At 40.6% G+C, this 25,394-nt stretch overlaps 1 protein-coding gene across 3 annotated transcripts; it reads right to left on the bottom strand.

Annotated features, from left to right (window-relative positions):
* Positions 1 to 6,862: 6,862 nt before the first annotated feature.
* LOC141647624 (uncharacterized) lies at positions 6,863 to 9,417 on the bottom strand. Of its 3 annotated transcripts, XR_012545780.1 has the most exons (3): positions 8,230 to 9,366; positions 7,375 to 7,491; positions 6,863 to 7,144 (listed from the first exon to the last, which is right to left on the bottom strand). XR_012545780.1 is itself a non-coding variant. In XM_074455896.1 (2 exons), exon 1 carries the CDS (start codon positions 9,259 to 9,261, stop codon positions 8,230 to 8,232), a length of 1,032 nt encoding a protein of 343 aa, XP_074311997.1. In that variant the 5' UTR covers positions 9,262 to 9,417; the 3' UTR covers positions 6,863 to 7,144. The 3 variants fall into 3 exon arrangements, 2 of the variants coding, with proteins under 2 accessions (XP_074311997.1, XP_074311998.1); XM_074455896.1 differs by lacking the exon at positions 7,375 to 7,491 and having other exon boundaries at positions 8,230 to 9,417; XM_074455897.1 differs by lacking the exon at positions 7,375 to 7,491 and having other exon boundaries at positions 6,863 to 7,161.
* Positions 9,418 to 25,394: the final 15,977 nt, after the last annotated feature.

Genomic DNA, 25,394 nt, shown 5'->3' with positions numbered 1-25,394 from the left:
TCCGATTGCGATTGGAGTTTAAAGGTTAAACTCAAGCAGGTAGTTCGAGGGTTAATCGGTTTTGCATCTCGGGAACAAGTTTCTAGTAATTTCTTATTCAAGGCGTGACGGAGACAAAAAAAAATTACAAAAAAAAAAATTACTGTTCACAGCCGTGTTACTGTTCATCCGTGAGAAAAAAAAAAATTGGTCCCAAACGGTCTTAAGGTGTGTCGAAGTCAAGATGTTGGTTGAATTTCCGATTGCGATTGGAATTCAAAGGTTAAACTCGAGCGAGGTAGTTCGAGGGTTGATCGACTTTTGATAACCCATATCATAGGTTCAAGAATTGGGACGATTCTTTTTCAAGAAAGGGCGGATGATGCGATCCAAGTTAGTAACTCGGAGTTGGTTGATGAGCTGGTTGTGAACACTCACGGTGATTGTCTGGTTGTGGCTCGTGGTTTTCAGCCTATGGGCTTCTATTATCCTTCCTATGTGAATTTGCTAACTATGGTGCATGAGAGCTGATTGTGGCACGCATTCCAAGGGAAGGACGGTCCAAGCTCCACGTTTTTATTAGCATTTTCAGATTATTGTTGTTAAAATAAAATCTAAGCTTATTTAGTATGTGTCTTGATACATTGAACTTGTAGCATTAATGGTTGTAATCAAGTGAAGAGTGATTGCTCAACTCTTCACATTTTGGCTGCTCATTTCGGTTCTTTGGAGGCTATATAAAGCCTTGAAGCTTATGAATAAAATGAGACCAGAAATTTAGAAAAACTTGTTTTCAGTTGAAAATGGTTGCGGCCAATCCTTTGTTTTTATTCAACGCGTTTGAGTAAATTAACGATCATTCTCAATAGGTCTTGAGTTTGGTCACCGTTGTTTGAGTTATAGGTCTAGCTCAAGCAAATATCCCATTGGTTCGATTTATTCACATAATTCGAAACAAATATCCTTTATTTCTTGTTTCATTAACATATAAAAAAAACACATAAAAATTACATTTTATCAATTTCGACAATCAGACAGTCATCAGCACTGTTAGATTCAATAAATTCCGCTTCCACATTCACATCATATAAACTCCGCTGCCCTCTATTCGTATCATCGGTTAACCTTAATACAGGACGGATCAGATGGCAAGCCTGTCCCTTTTCACTTTGTATTTGCAAAACGCCTTTCTAAGACAAATGGATCACGTCATGCACCATAAACCTAATTCGGTAAATGGATGTTTAATTTCCGTCTTGCATGCAAATCAACTCTAAGTCCAATTTGACATCAATTACTTGATATTTGGATAAAACAACCGACATAGAAAGCTCGCATGTTAGGTTTAAACTCGTGGATGCGCATTTATGCATTTACCCGTTTTATCAACTTTTGCATTTAACCAACCAAGATCGATCAGTAGAGGCCGCTACCGCGGGTGGGATTGGGTGTCCAATTAAAGGGCTTCCCAGTACGTACCTTCACCTCTTACTCAAAAACTTTGGATAGTGGACGACCTTATCCAGGGCGAACGAGAGTCATTCTAGAGATAGGATGCTAAAGAGGGACGACTCCTTATCTTTAGTATCTATGTCAAACACCTCTTTTTGCCTTGGTTGACCTAGGTATAAAGTGGATTCGAACGGGTTCCAAGCATCCTACAAATGCTTGGTGGCGACTCCGAACATCTCTTGCATCGTTTCGAGACCCTTGCCGAGACGAAACCGACCGATCTAAAGTGATTTGATCGAAAGCATTTTTACGCCACCGAGCATGGCTTTCAGACTGCTGCTACGTCCACATATCGGTTGGGCATCGCAGGTGGCCTATTTTATGCAAGTTTTAGCACGTTAAGGTCATAAACAGATAAAAAGACATGAAAGAAGAGGATTATTACACCCTCATACTTACATGCTAGATTTGAGACAAGAAATCGACGGAAGTGTAACAACTTGTTAGGTTGGAAAACTCGGTTGAAAACCGTTTTAGCAATGTAAAAAGTGTTTTGTTTAGTTTAGTGAATGTGTAGTTGGTCGAGATGGTCGGTCAAGTGGTTTAATGCAGGATGACGGTACCTAACAATGCGTAAGGCTTGTATTTTTGATTGGTAGGTCGAAAACACGTGTCGGTTTATGACATAAGAAGTCGAGTCTAGAATTTTAAGGGAGAAATGAGGGGGCTGGCTCTCGCGTACCTTCAAATGGTGGCATTTAAGGGGTATTTATAGAAGATTGAGTGGTTGTGTGCGTTTTGAGAGACGTCGCCGCATGGGCTACTCGAAGAGGCGCGAGCCATTTCGCGGGTCTTCGAGCTGTCTTGTCACTATCACGCAATTGAAATCATGATTTGTTCTATCCTAGGTTTTGGATGACATGATTGTAGTACTTGACCATTCAAGTATACCGGGTATACTTAACATGGAAGCTTTGTGATGTTTTTTTTTTGTTTGACTCGTTGTTGGAGTCGGGATTTGAATTTTGAGTCGGTTTTTGGTCCGATGTCGGTTTTGACTCTAGTTAGTGTCATTGCGACCCCTTCATCGTGCATTAAACACTCCAAGTAGTTTTAAAAGTTTGAAAATGTTTTGTTTTCGAAATCGTTTTGAGTTTTCCGACGTATAGTTATACAAAACTGTCGATTAAACGTATCGATTCCTAAGCATGTTGTAGTCCGATAATCATCGGGTGTTTGTTGGGGAATCAACAGATACTGGGTATCTACAAATACCTAACAATATAAATAGGACAAGTAATTAAATGAAAAATTTGCGGAGCACGAGCTCCTATAATATTTGATATTTTTGTAACTTGCGCCAACAATATTCGTATTGGTCATTTCTAATTGAATTTAAATTTATTTGATAACCAAGCACGCACTTGTATTTTGTGTTTTAAGATAATATTTTATAACGATATCAAAAATGTTTTAAGCCAAGGAGGATGAAAGTAAGGAGGAGGCGGCGGTAAGGTTAAAGAGAAAAGAGAGGAATGGGGGAAGAGGAGGGAAGGCTACGAGGAGGAGGAGAAGAAGGAGGAGAATGCGGATAGGGGAAGGAGAAAGATATTGAGGCCGAGAAAGAGATAAGGGAAAAGAAGAAGAGATATGGACATAGAAATGGAAGGATGTGAACAATACGATGAAAGGGAAAAAGGAAGGGAGGGGGGAGAAAGTGTACGAGGAAAAATGGGAGGAGTAATATGAGAACAAGTGGAGGACGAAGGAAATTGGAGGATATATAAGAGGCGTAAAGAAAAATATAAAAAAAACCAAACTCAAAAAACGAGATTTTAAAATTTTATCGAGCTTTCTTTTCGTTAATGTATTAGTAGAGACAATCCTAATCACGGTCTCACTTTCTTGAAAGTTTCATAAGGGAACTGGACGACACACAAGAGGAAGCGAGGTGATAGGAAAATAAAGATGGGAGAAGGCTAGGAATAGGAAAATGGACGAGGAAAATGATAAGATCAGAGGGAAAGAGGAGAACGAGGGGAAAATAAAGAGGAGGGGCGGGGTAAGAGGGGGTAAGGGGATGAGGACACGTATTAGGAAGAGAAAAGGAAGAAGGAGAATGCAGATAGGGATGGGGAAATGGATTGAAGATAAAGAGAATGATGAGAAAGAAGATAAGGTAGGGGAAATGGAAGGGCGCGAACAATAAAAGGAAAGGAAAATGAGAAGGGTGGGGAGGAGAAAGGGGAAGGGGAACATAAGGAGGAGTGATACGAGGAAAAATGACAGAAGTAGTAGTAGGAAAGAAAGTGATTACAATGAAGAATAAAAAAATTATAAATAAACTCGACTAAATATAATACAATATACTAAACTTATTGTATTTCTTTTTATTGAGAAGCAACGTTTTGTACTAAACGTTTGTCTAAAACAGGTTTATTTGGGCAGTGTGTGTAGATAAACCTACGTTTTAAGTGAAATTGTTTAGAACTTTCAGAAAAATCGTGTTGAATATATATGTGTTGTTGGACAGAGTCTGGTATATGTGTTTACGTTACTTCGCAAGGTACAACATAATATTAATGTTTTATGTATTCCCTGTAATTGTGCTCTTTAACAATTAACTATCTAAACAAAATGCGTTGTTATATCCGGATATTCATGCTCTTAACAAATTTAAATATAAATTATTTACGAACGGTTGTAATTTCTAAAAAAAATTTTGCAATTGATTGAACGTTCAAAACAATATAACAAGAGTTTCATTGTGATCGTCACTCAACATGTACAGAAAGCTGAACCAAACAAAGATACGCTGACATACACATGAAACATCGAAGGTTAAAATATCTTGGGGAATCGTGCGCTTTCGCGCGCGGTGCAACCAACTAGTATGCTTTAAATGTCTTAAGCACAAATAAGAGAATATTTATGAGATCAGGAATTATGACAATTAACCTGATTAAGAACATGGCACATAAACTTTCTCCCTTTTCCCCAAAAAAACCCCAAAACAAAACCCGAAAATATTTCAACCGCCGCCTCCCCCTTCTACACACCTCCTATCTTCTTCTCCCCCTACTCGATCGCCGGAGATGGGTTCTCCCTTTAAACTATCTCCGGCGATCACCCACGTCTCCTGTGTGTCTTGGTCCTCTTTGGCTTGATTTTACTCCGCTTGCTGGTGTCGGATCTGCGCTCATCGATAGTCCGGTGGACTGGTTTGAGTGTTTCGTTTCGTGTCTCCGAGGTCGTTCTGTTCCTCCGTTCTCCTGTCCTGTCATCGAAAGTCTTGCATGCAACCCAGGGGTGTTTCCCCTCTCCCTCGCCCTTCCCCCGCCCCTGGTAAGTTTTTGTCTGTGAGGTCGTCTGTCTTGTTGACGAACATAAATTCGACTTGTTGTTGCTGTTTTCTGTATATGGTTGTGGTCTTGGGTCGATCCGGTGTTTCCCCTTCCCCTCGCCCCTTTCCCCACCGATCGGTCCCATCTCCTGTTCTTGTTTTTGTCGGTCGGACTCGTCCTATGGTTTGGTTTGTTGCATGTAAGCTGATGGTCCTGGGGGGTTCGGTTGGAATTTGGAGTCTCGGAGTCTTTGTCGGGGTTTGGTGTGTGGTCGGTCTACCGTGTCTTCGTGGCCTGTTTGTAGGGTCCGTTTTCTTCTTTGGTGGGAGTGAGTCCTTAGCTGTTGAGGTCCCTTTGTGTCTGTTTGAGGCGTGTTTGGTAAGGCGGAGTTGGAGATTTGGTTGTGGCGTTGGTTGGGTCGGATGCGATGGTTTCCACTTGTTAATGTTTTATCTATTTGCAACGTGTTTTTTATTGTACCAAATAATAATGGTAAGGGTTGCTTTACATTCAGTTTGTATTGTGCTCATCGCTATTCGGATTTCAGAGATGGTTTTAGTTTGGGGGTTGTTCAAGTGGTTCTCCTTATTGCCAGCTTTTGACTTACTCGATTTTTTGGACCGAGTCCTATGGTTAATGGGTTCACATTCTAAGGTGTAGGAGAGTCATCTCCGCCGATGGCAGACTTCGTCGTCTTGCTTATCTCTTTTTCTTTCTTCATTCTTTTCGTAAGAGTGGAAGTACACCTTGTCATTGCCGCTCTGCGACTCGTATGCATCAATGGTTTCCGGAAGTCAAGCGTGCTTTTGAAGCTGGTTCGGGTGTTCATGGCCAATCCTCCGTCCTTTTCCATCCTACCAGCGATCTAGTTTATCTTAATGTTGTTGTTTTTGGTTTGAATAATGTTTATGTAACTATTAGGTATGGCTTTGTGGTGCTAGATTTAGTTGTCAGGTTTCTGGTACTACTTAGGCGAGTAGCTTACTTTGTAACATTGTAAGTTATTCTTCTTATGCTGTCAAAAAAAAAAAAAAAAAAAAGAACATGGCACATAAAACTCCACATAATGAAAATGCACAGAAACCCTGCGGACAATGAAAAGCAGCTAAGACGGTACTAAATGTTGGGCAATATGTACATTCATGCGAATCCTTAGTGCATAGATTATAAATTTTATTTGACGGTAGATGGTACGATCAATTGCAAGATATAACACCCAGACATAAGTTGAAAAAGAAAAAAGAAACGCTGCCTGATATGATTGCTATGGGCCAGATAAGTTTCAAAAAGATCCCTCCCCGGCCGAGCCTAAACAAAGAGTCGGACTTTATAGGCCACCAAGTTACAAATTTGACCGATGCGCACCCTCTTTCTAGACAAAGAACACTGTTCATCATTTTCCATATGGATGGGCGCAAACAGTGACAATGGTGCCATTGATGAACCGCGTCCTGTTAAGGAGTGTTCTCTCTTTTCGGCCATTAAACACAAAATTCATAAACAATGGAAATAAGTCAATAGTACACAGCAGAATTAAAACATGAACCAGTTTATTTATAAGTACAATATTACCGACATCTACTTTACTAAAGTTTTGGGTTGTATATACATTTTTGCAAAGAGAACAAACGAGAATGATACAAGAACCCTAAATGAGGTACTAAACAAGTCAATATTTTCACAATCTGTTGCGCTCATCCAGGCTAAGAGCTTCAACCATGGATAAAATGTAGCAAAACAGTTTTATAATCGCTACAGGCTTGTTTGGATATTAGAGTAGGAGGAAAAGGGAGGGAACAGAAGGGGAGGGGGAATGGAGTATAGGTGTTCGGATGTAATTTCTTTCCAAATCTTTCCCATGGTGGAAAGATTTCGATTAGGCTTGGAGGAGGAAAAATAGATCCCTCTATTTCCCTCCTACCCCATTTTTAATAGATCCCTCTATTTGCCTCCTACAGTCCTACCCCATTTTTTGTTATCCAAATAAGGAAGTTTGTATATCTCCATCGCCTTGCCATCCTCTCCGTTTACCTCAAAAACCCCTCATCCAAACAATTCGTATCTGATTAATAGGTTGGAATCTAGAATAAGACACAAGGCACATACCATAAATAGATCCTTGAGTTTCATGGGCGAAAATACTTGTTTTCATTTTACAAGACGAATAAAACACCCATGACAAACTGTTACTTTACATACACCTTCTGGATAAATAGAGGCAGGTTCATAAATATTCTGATAACAAGACTCGTGAGACTCGGAAAAGATTCAAGAGACCAACAACTGCTTTTTCAGTCACCTGTAGATGCTTACATAGATTGTAATAAACTCCAGTTCTTTGCTCCTATCTTCCTTGAGTTCATCCATCTCTGAAAAATGAAAAACACTGCAAACTCAATGAAAATCACTGCAAACTCAGTAGAATGCAGCTGTTGAGCAGTTAAAACATGATTTGCCAAACAAAAGCATCTAGCTCTTCTGTGAGCCAGTCAGTAATACAAATGTCGTACATTACATACCTCAATTAGCGTAAACTGGCTATACACATATCATAAACTGGTAGGTAATACACATAACATAAACTAGAACGAATCCGTACATATTGCAACACTTCGCTATTCCTCAGAAGGCTGAATTTCGTTCGACATCCACAGACAATCAACTAGGAGAAGTTAGTTATGTCTTTTACTCATGATCATCCCACCTATCCTACATGCTACAACAGTACAGCTTAGGGAATTTAAGATTGTGATATAACAAACAATATGAATGACAGATAAGCTATCCCTTATAAGAATCACAATTCTCATAACATAACAATATAAAGAAAAATTATAATGGACTTCGGTCTTTTCTATATTCCTATTCCTGAAACTGATTTCAAGCTCTCTGGTTGCAAATTGACAACTACTCCCTCTGTCCCGGTCATTTGTTGTCCTATTCCATTTTGAGTCAATTGTTGTCCTTTCTATTTTAAGAATGAACTTGATGAGCAATATAATCATTCACACTCGATTTAATCCACTTGTCATTTAGTAATTGGCCCCTCCTCATTCCTTAGTTTTTGTGCCAAAACCAAATGACAACAATTGACCGGGACGGAGGGAGTAACAAATTGTGACAAAAAGATACAGTCAGTAATAAAAAAAAATGGTGAGAAAACAACTTGGGCCCTTAGGAGGCCATATCAGACCAACACATCCAGGACCAATATTATAAACCTTGGCGTTGAGTTTGAAAACCTCGACAACTCGACAGCAAATTGGTATTGCAATTTGCGACCCATATGTTAAATAATAGCAATGATGGAAAGAATTGGTACTGCAAACTAAAGAATCGTAAAACAAACTGTGTGGACAAGAAAGAATTACTACTGCACATTAGTTTTAGGAAAGCTTAATTGGGAAAATAGACAAGAATGAATTTGGAATTTGGATAGGTAAGAAGGGAATACCTAGATAGGCAAGAAGCTCTGGATAGCTGAGTAAGGAGGGTCGAGAGTATAAATCTCGAGGGGAAACGGGGTGGCAACAAGGTGAGTGGGGCGGGCAGTAGATCGGTGGAATCTGATCTTGGCAATAAACAAGTTAGTCCGAGTGCCGGGTAGGTCATAATTAGGAGAATAACCAGCCAAACAAATAAGGCCATTGCCTAAATAAAACATATCATCAAACTCATATCTCCAAACTCGATAGTGAACTTCTGAGGTAAACTCAATGTTAAGCCACTGTTTGGAAGAAACATCATACGCCTCCACTATATCCGGCATTTTGGGATTATATACATAAAACACGCCATCAGCAAAGACGTGTTTGGGAAAAAAAGGAATAAATTCGACAACTTTTTCCCAACGTCTTTCATCAGGGTAGTAAGCATAGTAGCAACCCATGCGACCGAAGTCGAGTAGGATACGATTGTTAACAGGATCGGGAACAGCGGACCTAGTACAGATTATATCGAAAATGCTGTGGTCAGGAGGTGGAAGCAGAGTCTCCCAACTGTTTGAAGTAGGATCAAAGATTCCGGCTTGGGAATCACCATTAACAAACACATAAATCTTACCAGCAAAGGCCAAAACGGAAGGGGAACAATCAGGAGTATCGTGGAAATAAGGGGCTTCAACCCAACCCGGATTCGAATCCGAATTCAAATCTAGAAAAGACATGCCCTTGTGATAGATGCCTTTTTTGTTGCCGGATGAAGAATTAGGTGGTCTTTTATTACACTTCATCCCATCAGGTTTTATACCACCCACAACATAGATCACTGACCCGATAGACACCATTGAATTCAAGCCCTGCTCAGCTAATAGAGCATAAGGGCATTCAGATACTTGCCCTTTTTTCAAATCAATTGTCAAAAATTTACCATAGTTAAACTTTTCCTCATCATGTACCACTGCGTGCAAAAATATTTTGTCCTTCTCCTGTGAAATAGAACCACGCTTCTTTCCCTCAATCCCCTTTTTCTTCTTGTGTCTTGGCATATTGATTTGATTTTGATTGTGTAAGATGGTCTACAGAAGGTTTTGTAAAGAAATTATAGGCTTGGTGGACAAGCTGCTAGCCCGTGTTGAGAATATGAGAAAACCCTAGATCGGACACTTGTTTTATGTGGCTAGAGATGGAAGTGGACACTCGGGATGTTGGGCAGGCACGGCCCTATGGCCTATTGTAGCTAGATGTGGTAATTGGGTTAATTTTGGGTCGGGTTTTATTAGGTCGGTTTTCATCGGGTTCGGGACATATTGGGTCGTGACTACATTCGGATCAGGTTCGAGCCACTTATTGATCGGGCTAATTGGGTCAATTGATTGCTCGGATTCAGGTCGAGTCAGGTTCGGGCCGGGTCATTCATATAGAGTCGTCGGATTGTGTTTTGGCTGGGTCGGGTCATCGTCGAGTCAAGTTATTATCGGGTTTGTTATTGTGTCGGGTCACTATAGGGTCGGGTCACAATCGGGTCGGATTCGGGCCGGGTCATTCATATAGAGTCGTCGGGTCGAGTTTTGGCTGGGTCGGGTCATCGTCGAGTCGGGTTATTATCCGGTTTGTTATTGTGTCGGGTCACTATAGGGTTGGGTCACAATCGGGTCGGGTATAAGTAGAGATGCGTTGCTCATTTTCTTCAAGCATTTGTTGCACACGAGCCACAGTCGCATAACATTCCTCTTCGAAACCCGGTGACAAAGTCTGTTGGCGAGTTACCTCCCGACATTCGAAAGTCATGAAATTCAAGAAATGCCAAAGTTCCGCCCCAATCTTGTAATAGATGATACGAAAATGATGCAGGAACTGATCGAAATGAACAGTCTTCGTGACTGTTCAATTATATACGCAGAAGAAGCAGTCTCAGTAGCTGTACTTAGCGCCCAAGGAAGATTATTTCCTAGAATTATAGGTTATTTATTTCCTAGTTGTTTTAGAAGTTCTAGTTTCCTAATTCTAAGTTCACTAATTTCTTAATTTCAGATTATGTCAGTTATTGTTTTCCTATTTCGTTTTAGGCAAGTATTTCTTATATCTTTATGGAGTGTGTAATAAGGCAATCCGAATTGCCATAGGAGTCTTAATCTACACGAGTAGATGTAGGAGATCGGTTTAAGGAAGCTTGTTTCCTTAATCGGTTTAGGAGTCATTCTAGTTAGTATAAATAGGAGTCACTGTATTCTTATTTTCAGCATGATATATTGATTAAGAAAATTGAAGTTGTTGCTTTATTGTGTATGCAAGTTTAGTAAACCCTAGGTTCGATGCATTTCGTTCAAAATTGTTATTGTTTTGACGCGTTTTCAGGCATTAACCCGAGTTATAATCAATAGGCCTTGATTAATGATTATAGTTCACCATTGGTTGAGTTATAGGTCTAGCTCAAGCAAATATCCCATTGGTTCGATTTATTCACATATTTCGAAGGAAATACCCTTTATTTTCTTTTGTTTCGTTTAAAATACAAAAAATACATAAAAATTACAGATTCGAGTTATAATCCAACAGTCACTCAAACCGTTCAGATGTTCCAGAATCGACACTCTGACTGTTCTAGCAACTGTCCAATTTAGTTAATTTCCCTGCAAATTCATGAATCTTATTCGTTCGAGTAATTTTTGTATCATTTGGTATCAGAGCCAGATTGTTGATTTTCATAACACAAGACGGTCCTATGGTGTATCACTCCCACATACCGAGGCGCCTTACCAAGGACCACTCTAGCATGCGAAGCTGCTACCATCTCGGTTGCCCGAGGTTAGTATATCAAAAGTATCCATTCAGAAACATTTATTAAAGTATAACGTTTAGCGAATACATCGTCTCAAAGCAAACCAAAAGAAAAGTGTATAAATCTCAATACATCAAAACCAAAACATCTAAACTCGTAACAGCGGAAGCTAGACTCAAAACATCTAAACTCGTAACACCGTGAGAATGATCTCGAGAAACAGGTGTTCCCCGGGACAAAATAAAACAAGGTAAAATTCAACAACTAATTAGCAAACAAAACAGTGCTCCCCGGCAACGGCGCCAAAAGTTGATAGGGTTGTCGCGTACCCTGAACAAAGATAATATTTTTACCCTATGCTTGGCTAAAAAACAAATTAATTTAGTTAGCGAAGTAGGGTCGATGTAACATTCCGTGTTTGTTATGTTTAATTGATGTGTCAAAAGTGTGTGTTAACCGTGTTAGAAATGCGTGACGTCCGTAAGTACGATATACAATACCCTTCTGATGTTTGAGTACGGGAGCGAACTTCGGGACGAAGTTCATTTTAAGGGGGGAAGACTGTAATACCCCGTATTTTATATAATAAATTAAATGGATATTATTATATATTAATTATTATACATTTTATATTACTAATTATATCGGGTTCATTGTTGAGTCGATAATTACGTTAATTATTTTACTTGACTCGCGTTGTATCGATCTAAGTTAATTGAGAAGGGTTTATACGGAATTCGAAAGGTGAGCTAAACAATGTACCCTCGACCCATTTGAGCTGGCCCAATAAGATGTCCAGCCCAATTAACCCTAACCCTAAAACCTAAACCCTAACCCTAATTAACCCTAAACACTACAAATCCTATTCCTACCCGCCTCCCTCACCCGCCTCCCTTCTTCATCAGCTTCAACCTCAACCTGCACGCAAAACGAGAGAGAGAGAGAGCGTGGATGTCGACGGCGCAGCAAGGAAGACCTTAGGGTGTTTGTCAACGACCATAGACGACCCTGGTGGCTGTTGTGGCGGCAGGAAAAAGGTAAGAGCACAACCTTCTCCTCTGTTTCACATTTCTGTCGGGTTTTTGGGTGCGGTTGTGTGTCTTAGGCAGGCGCTGGTGGTGGTGGTTGACGGGATATAGGAGTAGTGTGGTGAGTGGCGAGTAACTTGGTGGTTGTTGGGGTGGTTGTAGGTGGTTAGGGTGGCAGAAACAGGCGGTATCGATTATGGGGGGCAAAACGGGTTTTGGTTACGGTTTCAGGCGAGTTTTAGACGACTAGGTTTGTGGTGGCACCACCGTGGACTCGGGGGAGGTCGAAATGGTGGTGCCACGGTGTCTGGGTTCGTGGGCTGACGGCGAGGAGGATGGTGGTTATTTGGCAGGGGGTAGTTGTTGGTTGCGGTGGTGGTAAGAGATAACCAGGGGGTGTTTGGTGAGGCTTGGCGGTGAACCAGGCCAGATGCCAGCCCTGTTTCGACTCGCGGCGAATGATCGACCAGTGCTGTGGTGGTTGTTGGTGGTGGGGTCGAAGTGGGGAGCAAGTCAGGTGGTTGTCGCGGTGGTATAGGTGGCGCGTGAGGAGAGTGGGTGCGTGTGAAGGGGTAGTGTTGATGACGGGCTTTTTGATTTGAAACGGGTTATTCATGAGTTTAATCGTTATAATTCGTTAATCGGTCGTATTGTTAATTAATTAAATTAATTCCCGAGTTGATTAAAATAATTAAAGACGGGTTTTGAGTCGGGTGTTGAGTTGTTCAAATGTTGATGCGGGTTTTTCTTAAATCGCATAATTCGTTAATCCTTTAATTATCATTTTGGTTTTTAGTTCCGAGTTATTTAAAATAAAATAATAATTAATAATAATTAATTAATTAGAGACGGGTTTGTTAAAATGAAAAAGCTACTATATCGGGAAAGTTTCCATTCTAAGAAATTATACTTTAGTAACTTTCTATTTTGGGAAGTTGGGGCAAATACTAATCGGGTTATTTTAGTTATCAGTTGGGCATAAGTTTGGTGTCGGGATTGTATTTCGGGAAAGCTTCTATTTTGGGAGATTGCTATATTTAGTAGTTAGTAATTATAAATATTATAATTGTTTTAGGTGACGGATTCGTGAAGGATCGATAATCAGATTCGTTGCTTTATTTTCTGGACTGCTTGAACTGCTTAATTGGATTTGCTGGCACTTTGAGGTAGGGAAATACACTTGACCTATTATCGTTGTTGTTGAATTGTGTTGACTTGATTCGTGGTTGTTGATTTACGTTATGATTCATATACGGGAAGGTGATTGACTGAAATGATCGTGTTGAGCACGTTATCACAACATTCGGTAGCTGGCATGATTTCATTCATTAATATACATATTGTGTTGCATTATTACTGTTGAGCATTTCATATGCATTGGAGTTGGAGGATGGCGTAGGAGTGACGATGTTGAGATACGATGTGAGTTGTGATAAGGCCCAGGCGGGTTCTGCAGACTTGCCCTGGTGTCGTCATTCGCGAGTGCGGATCGGCTACGGTCGATATATATAGTCTACCGGGGATCGGATGGTGGGTTGTCCGGGGTATGAGATGTGTGTGATGAGTTGAGATGGAGATGGAGGTGACGGAGTATCATGCATATCATATTTTACTGTTTTATTGTTTTCCCTACTCAACCTCGTGGTTGACCCTGTGTATTCGTGAACACCTGTGATGACCCTATTGGCGAGCAGACTTGACAGGTTTAAGAGATAGAACGGGAGCTTGGTGGGCGTGAGACACTGGATCAGAAGACTTAGTAGCTAGATCATCATCTAGAAGACTTTCACTTTTATTTATGTTAGTTCTTTGTAATTTGACATAAAAGAGGTTTGTAATAATTAAGTTAAAATAATTATGTAAATTGCCGTGGAGTTTAATTTGTTATTCACTACCTCGGGAAACCGAGATGGTAACAGTCCGGTTTATTAGGGAATGTCTTGACGAAGGCTTCTTTAATAAACCGGGGTGTTACAAAGTGGTATCAGAGCGAACGATCCTCAGGCCTAAACCAATGAACCCAATGAACATAGGAAGAGTCTAAATAAAATGAACCCCGGGATAGAACTGTTAGGAGCACACTAAGGTAAGGTATGAGTTAGGGGCCCCCTCACACCGAACCAGCGGCCCTCTCAGTTTGACCCGGAAACCCTGAGTGTATATGAGAGAAAGGGTAGAAAAGCTGCTTGAGGTTGAGCATGAAATTCATATATCGTTGCCTAAGTGTTAACTGATTGATACATTGATTATCGTATAATCGAGTTGATGTATACTTTGAGACCCATATATTCTAACCATTATGCAGGACAACGCTACGGTAAGTATTTTGTATGAATGATGTGTTGATAGTACTACTATGACTCAGTAATATGCGGTTATGTGATCCCGAAGCCATGCTAGTATAGTCTTGTGATAGTAATTAGAAACACTATTGAATTGCATATTTATAATCATAGCAATCGTGATTTAGATGTACGAAGTAGATCGAGATGTGAAGGGATTCTACGGGATAGATGTTTACGTAAGTACAATGTGAGATTTAAGTTGGGATGAGTTAGTATCGATAGTATGGTTGTAAGAGTTTGAAACATAGAAAATGAACGACTTAGTGCTGAAACGCGTTTTGTTTGATTTTACTCTTTAATTGACCTTACTGCCATTTCTTTTCTGTTTATTGCCAATGGATGACAATTTTATGAGAGATAGCCTCGTGAGTTAGTATTCATTTGGCGTTGACTTCATGCTTATAGGATATACGGATTAATAGTAGTCAATATTTTAGTGAGTTGTGGTTAGGAAGTTTCTGTGCAGTGATGTTTTGACCAACGATTTTGTAAAAATCCTCATTTAATTTGTATTAATAATTTTCGCATAATTCCAACTCCATCGATCATAAAATTTGCATATGTTTTCAAATTGATAAGCCACGAAAAATTCTTGATGTCTCTATATTAAACGATAGGTTTTGCAAACTGGCCCAAGTTTTGGACCAATTGCTGTCACATGTTTGTTTGGACCAACTGAGTTGTAAAATTCCTTAAAAATGAAATTCTTGTGCTTTAGACCTAATTCTTTTTTCCCCTGTGTTTTTAACTCTCCGTGTTTTATAAAAATAATATGAATCAAGTTTTAATCGAACGGTTATTTATTCGTGATCTTTGAAAGTTACAACGTGAAACATGACTTGTAAAATGTGTGTTCTAGGTTGAGTTTCATACAGTTGTTTGATTAATTCATGAACCTTAGTAATGTGAATTTATAATGCTTTATATGACGATAGTAGCACGCATGTTCAGTAGTTATATATATCTTAGCAAGTGATAAAATTAAAACTTAGTTGATAACATTGTTGGCATGATAGCATGAGTAAAATTGGATAGCTTAATTTGATTCTTAATCGAGGGTGAAATGTTTATACGAGTCCAGTTGTTTGCATACTTTATATACATTTGGCATGTTGTAGTGTCTCTGGGCGTGCATCATATTTGCATAGTGGTTGGATATATATATAAATATAAAACTATATTATCATATCTTGGTAGGTTGATGGCGTTAAAAGTTAATTGATTGTTCTAATATACACGCATGAATAATTATAATAATTATGTTAAATGTTTACACATGGATGATAGTAAGGATTATGTCTAAATGTTCCCACATGTAGGATGTCATCTGAGTTCTAAGGTCCTTTATGTGAGTCTGTGTGCCTATAGTTATACTTATTGCTTTCATTGCATTAAATTATTTCAGTTGAACCTAAAACCTATAACATGATAATAAACAGTGTCGTTACTCCTTATTGAATATGTTTGTTATTATATCGTCATAAAATGCTAAAATGATTCTTGCAATTGTAACACGACATTTGACATATCTATATTCTCGAGTCGTTACTATCAATTATATTCTAATAGAGATTGTTATGATAACTATGTTGACAATTATAATAGGATAACTCTTTGATGATTCACATGATATACATTGGTTTAAATGATAGTCGTTATAGTTACGTTTAATTGAGCCTACGAGTTGCCTAATTATTCAAACCGTACAAATCAGAGAAGTTGTTCAAATTGCTAATCTTTTATCATAGCTAGAGTTCTACAAAGTATATGATGGCAAATGTATATGTTTAAACTATTTATACAATATCTTTTGTTTTGCTGAAAATGAATTATACTAAGTTGCTGGACACAATTGAATGATATGTTTGCTAAGATGTTAAACACATGAGGGATATGGAAGTAATGTTGTCGTTGTCATAGATCATATGTTGTTAATGTTATTGGGAAACATGTTTTCAGAATTGATATCGTACAAACAATTTTTATAATTTAAAATATGAATTATGAGTATGTTGTTGATTGCTTAAATCCATCGACCTAATTCGTGACCTAAACCAGTGAGTGAGTAAATGGTTGTATGGGCATGTCAATAAGACCCTGTGATTGTGATGGATAGTAGTGGTAGATCTATTTCTGTGATATGTTTACAAATGTGAGAAGTTCTTAAATTGTTTTGTTGATTTTGCTCTCGCTCGTTCATAGTCTATAATTGATCATCAAATTTGTTTAGTTGTGAAACCGTGTAAACCTTGGTTCCTTTCTTGTTGTTCTTCTAGTTTGATGTTGTGTTTTAAGTTAAGCATGAGCTAGTAATAAATGTTACTTGTTGACAATCAGTTAATTCCTTAATAAAACCTTGTTTCGACCTTAATGTTGATGCGCAATCTCTTATCATGTGTTCTTTCCTGTCACATGTGGTTGATAATGATTTTGTTGCATGGGCATACGAAAATTGAAAAGAGGTTACGAGGACGTAACCATGTTTCTAGTCGGGTAGGATTGTAAAATCTTAATGTTTATATTGCACTTGTTTGTAGATTGTAGTTTTGATCAAGTTGATGTTTCGTTGTGGGGTACCTATGCAAATGAGTTCTATATGTTTTGTTCCTACTTCTGTTTGTTGGTTGATGTGTAAAAGGAGAGTGTAGTTAAACTATTGATATTGAGATTGAGATTGGCCACTAGTATTGAGTTGTGGGGCCTTTGTGCCGAGTTACGTTTACGGTCCAGTGTGACCATGGTTATTGAGTTACTTGAGTTCGAGATCAGAATTTAGATGGAAGATAATGGTGTTCTCAGATGATTATTTAGTTGTTATACATTCGTATTCTCAGGTAGTTATTAGTTGTAGTTAGTTGAGTTAAGTGAAGATGAGTTAAACTTCGGGACGAAGTTTATTGTTAGGAGGGCAGAATGTAACATTCCGTGTTTGTTATGTTTAATTGATGTGTCAAAAGTGTGTGTTAACCGTGTTAGAAATGCGTGACGTCCGTAAGTACGATATACAATACCCTTCTGATGTTTGAGTACGGGAGCGAACTTCGGGACGAAGTTCATTTTAAGGGGGGAAGACTGTAATACCCCGTATTTTATATAATAAATTAAACGGATATTATTATATATTAATTATTATACATTTTATATTACTAATTATATCGGGTTCATTGTTGAGTCGATAATTACGTTAATTATTTTACTTGACTCGCGTTGTATCGATCTAAGTTAATTGAGATGGGTTTATACGGAATTCGAAAGGTGAGCTAAACAATGTACCCTCGACCCATTTCAGCTGGCCCAATAAGATGTCCAGCCCAATTAACCCTAACCCTAAAACCTAAACCCTAACCCTAATTAACCCTAAACACTACAAATCCTATTCCTACCCGCCTCCCTCAGCCGCCTCCCTTCTTCATCAGCTTCAACCTCAACCTGCACGCAAAACGAGAGAGAGAGAGAGAGCGTGGATGTCGACGGCGCAGCAAGGAAGACCTTAGGGTGTTTGTCAACGACCATAGACGACCCTGGTGGCTGTTGTGGCGGCAGGAAAAAGGTAAGAGCACAACCTTCTCCTCTGTTTCACATTTCTGTCGGGTTTTTGGGTGCGGTTGTGTGTCTTAGGCAGGCGCTGGTGGTGGTGGTTGACGGGATATAGGAGTAGTGTGGTGAGTGGCGAGTAACTTGGTGGTTGTTGGGGTGGTTGTAGGTGGTTAGGGTGGCGAAACAGTGCAGGTATCGATTAAGGGGGCAAAACGGGTTTTGGTTACGGTTTCAAAGAGTTTTTAGACGACTAGGTTTGTGGTGGCACCACCGTGGACTCGGGGGAGGTCGAAATGGTGGTGCCACGGTGTCTGGGTTCGTGGGCTGACGGCGAGGAGGATGGTGGTTATTTGGCAGGGGGTAGTTGTTGGTTGCGGTGGTGGTAAGAGATAACCAGGGGGTGTTTGGTGAGGCTTGGCGGTGAACCAGGCGGATGCCATACTGTTTCGACTCGCCGGCGATCGAATGACAGGCTGGTGGTGGTTGTTGGTGGTGGGGTCGAAGTGGGGAGCAGGTCAGGTGGTTGTCGCGGTGGTATAGGTGGCGCGTGAGGAGAGTGGGTGCGTGTGAAGGGGGTAGTGTTGATGACGGGCTGTTTTGATTTCGAAACGGGTTATTCATGAGTTTAATCGTTATAATTCGTTAATCGGTCGTATTGTTAATTAATTAAATTAATTCCCGAGTTGATTAAAATAATTAAAGACGGATTTTGAGTCGGGTGTTGAGTTGTTCAAATGTTGATGCGGGTTTTTCTTGAATCGCATAATTCGTTAATCCTTTAATTATCATTTTGGTTTTTAGTTCCGAGTTATTTAAAATAAAATAATAATTAATAATAATTAATTAATTAGAGACGGGTTTGTTAAAATGAAAAAGCTACTATATCGGGAAAGTTTCCATTCTAAGAAATTATACTTTAGTAACTTTCTATTTTGGGAAGTTGGGGCAAATACTAATCGGGTTATTTTAGTTATCAGTTGGGCATAAGTTTGGTGTCGGGATTGTATTTCGGGAAAGCTTCTATTTTGGGAGATTGCTATATTTAGTAGTTAGTAATTATAAATATTATAATTGTTTTAGGTGACGGATTCGTGAAGGATCGATAATCAGATTCGTTGCTTTATTTTCTGGACTGCTTGAACTGCTTAATTGGATTTGCTGGCACTTTGAGGTAGGGAAATACACTTGACCTATTATCGTTGTTGTTGAATTGTGTTGACTTGATTCGTGGTTGTTGATTTACGTTATGATTCATATACGGGAAGGTGATTGACTGAAATGATCGTGTTGAGCACGTTATCACAACATTCGGTAGCTGGCATGATTTCATTCATTAATATACATATTGTGTTGCATTATTACTGTTGAGCATTTCATATGCATTGGAGTTGGAGGATGGCGTAGGAGTGACGATGTTGAGATACGATGTGAGTTGTGATAAGGCCCAGGCGGGTTCTGCAGGACTTGCCCTGGTGTCGTCAGCTGCGAGCTGGCAGATCGGCTACGGTCGATATATATAGTCTACCGGGGATCGGTATGGCTGGGTTGTCCGGGGTATGAGATGTGTGTGATGAGTTGAGATGGAGATGGAGGTGACGGAGTATCATGCATATCATATTTTACTGTTTTATTGTTTTCCCTACTCAACCTCGTGGTTGACCCTGTGTATTCGTGAACACCTGTGATGACCCTATTGGCGAGCAGACTTGACAGGTTTAAGAGATAGAACGGGAGCTTGGTGGGCGTGAGACACTGGATCAGAAGACTTAGTAGCTAGATCATCATCTAGAAGACTTTCACTTTTATTTATGTTAGTTCTTTGTAATTTGACATAAAAGAGGTTTGTAATAATTAAGTTAAAATAATTATGTAAATTGCCGTGGAGTTTAATTTGTTATTCACTACCTCGGGAAACCGAGATGGTAACAGTCCGGTTTATTAGGGAATGTCTTGACGAAGGCTTCTTTTATAAACCGGGGTGTTACAAAGTGGTATCAGAGCGAACGATCCTCAGGCCTAAACCAATGAACCCAATGAACATAGGAAGAGTCTAAATAAAATGAACCCCGGGATTAGGAGAACATAAAATCAATATATAGTTGTTTAGTTTATTAGTAATTTCCTGTCGGCCTATTACCAATCATAGAACGATTTCTAACGAGCCCTAGCCCAAATTAGATCGGACTACTAAAACATGCTTTGTCTAATTCTATTCCCGACTTTCGCTCTTAGGAAAAGAATAACAAATTAATCAACGATTGTGATCAATAATCAAAGATTAACATTACAAATCAAGCATGTGATGTAAACAACGAACTGATATTAAAACATTCTAATCCAACAATTAAAACAAGTTAATCAAATATGGCTTTCCTACTCCCCTATATTAATGAACTAATCATTCATCATAAAACGTAAACAGATGAATAACATGGATGAAATAATGCCATATTAACAAATTAGAGAATGAGAAATAAAATAAACAAAACTGAAATATAAAGCAAGAAAAATACCGAAGGAAGAACTTGAATAAAGGAAGAACAATGCCAGACAAAATCTTGAATGAAATGTAAGGAAATGAAATGAAGTACGTACGTACGTATTAAAATAATGTAGTTTATTGAAATAATGTAGCCATAGACTAAGCAAAATGACAGCAGAATGTGAAAGATAGATGATAATCACGAAAACACGGCTCCATTATATAACACGAGCAGGGGCACTGAATAGCCACGCAAGGAGCTGAACTGTCGAGAGTTTTGGAGCTGGGTTGCTGCATCCCTGGGAGGTAGGGACATGTCACCTATCGGAGACGTGCCTAGGCTGGTTGGGAGCTCCGATTCTCGTCCTGGCTGAACATGAGAGCTTCCCCGGTGGGCAGGGGTAGCAAACCCGCTCGGGGTTGCACTTGGGCTACTCTGTTTTGGCCTGAAACATCACGACAAACACTACCTTGCAGCTACCTCACTTTAACAACAGGCTAGGCCGTGGTTGCCACCATACTCACGCATAACCACACATACTTTGTACCCCTAATTCAGGTTAAAGCTAATGGGAAATTAGCTCCAATCTCCCAGACACAACGGAAGCACTAATCGATATATAATGTAAAGTAAAAGAAACCGCAAGCTAATAATAAGTTGAGACAAGATTTCGGGTCAATATCCAGGGAAAAACCCTCCAAGAGGAGGTAAAACTCACCAGCCGAAAAGACTGAATCCACTATAAAACAGTTCCACTATAAAGATAGTGTCAGTACAACGCAACCGCTACTAAATTATACATCGAATTTGGACCCGACAATACTTTAAGAATACAAACTAGTACCCTCATGGCCACCAGTATAATTGGAATAACCACCAATTATACCCATAGAGTAACCCTCTAAATTATTTTAAGAGAAGACCTGTTATACTGCCTCACACACTCAAACCCGGTTGAACCGTTACCCGAATCACAACCCCTTATTATTTGTGTGAGTACCTTACAAATACTGTAAGGTTTGTCTTGTACTCCACCAAATTCCAGTGAAGCGCAATACCAAGGGAACACCTAAAAATTCCGATTTAAGTGATCACCTTGTTCTCTCTGCCAAATCCCAATTGAAATGGATCCTTTATATAGGCAAGCCATGCACTATTTTGTCAGAGGAAAACTAAGCACACAAAATGTGCTTTCACCAAAGTCCAACATTACATGCTCGTACAACGTCAACAAAAGTGGACAGTCACTTTACTAATAGTACGACTACTTTTAATCATTGGACTTTCACAATGGAGAAACTTTGGGTGAGACCCAAAAATTCTCCCCCTCCCGCCCAAGGGAGTTACCGAATAATTAACCATTGACCGATTTCAAATACCAGTTGCAGACCCGATTTAGTATCCGGTCCTCACCCTAACTCACAACCACGGTCAATGCACCGTGTACAGCCGCAACCGAGTCACCGCGTCAAATTACTCTAGAGAGGGACCTTCATCCCTTCACCTTTTCACCAGCATGAATCTTACCCTTGCCCCTATCTGCCAATTTTCTATGAAAAAGTTTAGTAAAACACGGGGATTTTTTTTACTAAGTCATTTTCAGTAAGGATTTGCCCAAATCTGGTAAACTTTTCCATCCACCCTGTGTTTTTAACCGGGAAACAATTTACCTTCGCCGCCTCCGCCGCGAACGAAACACATCGGCGTCTTTGCCATTCCCAGTCACCTTTTGAGGTCTTCACCGCCAGACAGTACAAACCACGATGCAACTCCCCCTTCATGAGGACCATACTACCCTTTGTCACCTTCACCACACCCCGATGAGTTTTAGACTCATAACCTTGGGAGTCCAACTGACTAAGTGAGATTAGATTCGCCGCAACCCTGGAACGTAAGCTACCTTTGTCCAAAGTATGCACTGCCCCACTAGACGTTTGGATTTCCACCACCCCAGCGCCAAGGACATCCTCTATTGAGTTATTGGCCAACTTCAACTTCCCGGGTATGCCTTCTTGGAGCTTATCAAAACTCTCTTTCCGGGTACAAAGACGATTGACACTGTTTGGGCCAAAATCCACATATTGGCCTAATAGGGAGCAAGCCCCATCTGGTTTCGTTTAATGAGTTGGGCAGAGGAAGCTTAACAATTATAAGAAGCCCATGAATAGGAGGAGCCCGCGTGCTATAGAGTCATCAGGGAGAATGCTCCCTATTAGGCCAATATGTGGATTTTGGCCCAACTCATTAGACGAAACCAGATGGGGCTTGCTCCCTATTAGGCCAATATTGCTTATCATAAACGGAGTAGGACACGACTAGGGTTCCTACCCTATAAATAGCTAAGGAGACAAAGAAGAATATTCAATCAAGAACCATCATACAAACATAACACATTGTAATAGCTAGATCATCAAGCCGACTCCTTTGTACTCATTCTCATATTAAAAGCTAGTGCACTCATTGGAAAGGGTATCGTCCCTTCCCGCGGTAGTTTCCCACATTGGGTTTTCCGCGTCACCAAATCTCTTGCGTTAACCTTTATTTACGCCTTTCATCTCTTTATCTAGCGCTAACATAACACGTTCGATCAACATACGACTAGTAAGACCACATTGACCTTACTTAACCTAATTCGGTAGAAAATTACCAAAACAGTTTGGCGCCTACCGTGGGGGCATTGTGGTCGTCAATCGTTAATTATTCATACACATAATGGACAAACAAACGTCAGCAGCCGTGTCAGAGAGCGGTCAGCCGTCGATACCACCAAATCCTGTTCAAAATCTAGCGTTAACGGTTCAAACTCAAGCACCCAGACTCACGCCAAGAACCACATCTCTGACAAAAGTCACTCTACCTCCCAAAACTCCTGTTGTGGCAGCACAATCCAGATCAGACAAGGGAACGGGAAGTTCAGGCCTCACTCCACCGCCAAGTCCAACACAAACCTTGTTTAGTGGCATGGAAAATCTTCAGAAGGTCATGGAAGGTATGCGAGAAGACTAGAGGAAGGCAGAAGCTGAGGCAAGGAAGAGGAACAGGGAGCTCTGGGCGCAGATAGACATTCTGGGGCAACACTCCAGCACAACGGCAAGCGCGGAGGAGCAAGGTCGGGCCCCAATAGTAGATCTCACCCAGGGGGCATCAGGCAGCAGGAGTCAACTTCGACAAATACCAGCCGAATTGGTAACAAGATTAGATCTGACAGCAGTACCAACAGGAGAAAGGATAATCCCACAAGGACTTAGATACCTCACACTAGACAGCTGGCAGCCCGCCAGCCGCATGGAAATACAACCAGGTAACACTCCAGCTAGTAACCTCCTGACAACTCAGCAAACACCCGGTGCAGGTTCCAGAGGTAGTCCGCAGGTAAGCTGGCACCAGGTAACGCTCGTGACTTCAACCCCATTAGGTACCACGCCGCATCAGAATCCTCAGGAATTCGGGCCTGGAAGCAACACTCCAAATCAGCGGGTAGCAGACAGACGTGGCTCGGACTCAGGAAGCCTTACCAACCAGCAGTATCTAGAATTGAGGGAGATGATAATAAGGGCCCCAGGACTCCCACCTCCACTCGAGAAGGCAGCACCCGACAGTTACGCTGACTCACCATTTGTGGATGTAATATCTGTTGTCGCCATGCCAAAGGGGTTTACAAATCCAAACATGCCTCTCGTCGATGGCACAACAGACCCTTTCGACCACATAAGCCAGTACAAGCAGAAAATGATGACGCTGACAGCTGTAGGACACGTAAAAGAAGCATGTATGTGCAAGGGGTTTTGATCCACACTGTCGGGGCCAGCACTCCGATGGCTCGTAAGTTTGCCTAACAGATCAATATCCACGTGTGCCAAGCTGGTGAAGGCATTCACTCAGCAATTCGCAAGCAGCCGGAAGCCACAAAAGCATGCAAGCGACTTATACAGAATTGTTCAAAGAGCAAACGAGACCATTGAGGAGTACAACACTACATTTAACAATGAGAAGGTGGCGGTACGAGAATGTGACGTGTCAACAGTAGTGGAAGCCTTCAGAAGGGGCTTGCATCATTAGTCAGACCTGTATAAGCAGCTAACTATGTACCCTTGCCATAGCTTCGAAGCGGTGCAAGAAAAGGCATCAACCGCGATCAGACTAGAAGAAGATATCCTAGCCAGAGCCAGCATACCAAGCACGCCAAGCGTATCGAGCACATCAGCCATGGAAAAGTCGAGTAGAAAATAACTCACCAGCAAGAAGGAGGAAAGGTACATGCCATATGGTAGGGGAGTCAACCGGATCGACAACAGAGAAGAGAATCAGCAACTCCCCACACTGGCAGAATACAGATTCACAACTAGCGTGGGAGGGATCCTAAAAGCACTCAAGGAGATGGGAGACAGAGTAAGGTGGCCCAGGCCATCAATAGAAGGGCAGTCATGGCGAAAAGACAGTAAGAAAAAGTGTGAGTTCCATAGTGACATCGAGCATAACACGGAAGATTGCTACACCCTACGCAGAGAGATTAGGCGCTTGTACGAGCAAGGAGATTTGAGCCACCTATTACCACGTGGGGGCAAGCAACAGGATAAGGCGGGCTCCGCAAAACCTGCAGCGCCACCTACATGCACCAAGATAATAAACGTGATAACAGGCGGCTCAGACTTAAGTGGATTGACATATTCAGCAGCCAAAAGGCGTGCTAGTGAGACTAAGGGAGATAGACCAGAAACTTCTTATAGAATTTGTCACAGTAACCTGCCTGCTGTAACTTTCGATGAAGAGGATGTACATGACGGACAGGAGCATCATGATGCACTAATCATAACACTATCAATGGCCAACTGCACGGTTAGAAAGGTTCTAGTAAATACTGGTAGCTCGATCAACCTAATCATGCTGAAAACCATAAAAAACATGGAGTTCAGCGAGAAGGACTTGCAAAAGAAAACCATCCCGCTGGTAGGATTCAGTGGGGAGACAACTAACTTACTAGGAGAAATCGTAATCCCAACCTATGTA

Source organism: Silene latifolia, chromosome 3, assembly GCF_048544455.1.
Source record: "Silene latifolia isolate original U9 population chromosome 3, ASM4854445v1, whole genome shotgun sequence".
NCBI classification, from domain to species: Eukaryota; Viridiplantae; Streptophyta; class Magnoliopsida; order Caryophyllales; family Caryophyllaceae; genus Silene; species Silene latifolia.
This window is presented reverse-complemented; position numbering and strand designations above follow the sequence as displayed.